The sequence below is a fragment of the Sphaeroforma arctica genome, assembly GCF_001186125.1.
Source record: "Sphaeroforma arctica JP610 unplaced genomic scaffold supercont1.8142, whole genome shotgun sequence".
NCBI classification, from domain to species: Eukaryota; class Ichthyosporea; order Ichthyophonida; genus Sphaeroforma; species Sphaeroforma arctica.
This window is the reverse complement of record NW_014032416.1, coordinates 1-810: the sequence shown is the minus strand read 5'-3', so window position 1 is coordinate 810 and position 810 is coordinate 1. Positions and strand designations below refer to the sequence as shown.

At 45.8% G+C, this 810-nt stretch overlaps 1 protein-coding gene across 1 annotated transcript; it reads left to right on the top strand.

Moving 5' to 3' along the window:
• Window positions 1–211: 211 nt before the first annotated feature.
• SARC_16466 (hypothetical protein) lies at window positions 212–755 on the top strand (the record flags this gene model as incomplete). Its single annotated transcript, XM_014289427.1, has 2 exons — window positions 212–270; window positions 645–755. Coding segments are annotated over 2 exons (170 nt in total), but the record flags the coding sequence as incomplete, so codon positions are not given.
• Between the last annotated feature and the right edge of the window lie 55 nt (window positions 756–810).

Here is an 810-nt window from a genome sequence, read left to right as displayed (position 1 = left end):
GGTTCTTGTCAGTCTGAGACCTTTTATTCGTATAGTTCGCATGAACCTAATAAGCCATCCCATCGCTTGGGTTGTCGTCACCTAAAGTTCTTTGCCACTGCTCTCCCTCATACTCCCACCCGTCTGGACTCGCTCAGCCAAGTCTTGGCCAGATATCAAGGAACTTCCTGAAGCAGGTAGGCTGCAGAGCTACGCCCACCACAAGTCTCACATGCTCATCTCTTCCATCAAGAACAACCCGTACTATGTGCGTGATGCCATGCCAAAGGAGTAAGTGTGCTGTCTGTGTAGTGAGAGTGTTGTCTGTGTAGTGAGAGTGCTGTCTGTGTAGCAACTGTAATGTCTGTGTCTGGCCAGTAGTGCGCTAGTACGTCTACCAGCGTCTCTATTGGCAGGTCTATTATATGCAAGTGTGAACATGTGCGTATTCAGGCTGGGAGTACGTACACGACACATTGTTTTATGGTTTAGGGTTTAGAGTTTAAGGTTTAGTAAGCTATACAAGCGTCTCTACTTGTAATTATTTTCGAAGCGATAGCTCCACCTTAGGCAAGTATGTCAAGACACGTATTCGTCTCAGTTCATTTGGTACATGTAACTATTCTTTAACTTGTCTTATTATATTTGCTTGTACTTTGTTGCAGAGCGTACGACCTACTGGTGCCAATGCTGGAACTGAACCCCGTCCGCCGATACACCTGTGTGGAAGCCCTCAACTGCAAGTACTTCAAGCAAGAGCCGAGCCCAAAGGCAAAGTATGACACCCACTGCGAGGAAGCTCGAGAGAGTTTATATTTATTTATTTATATA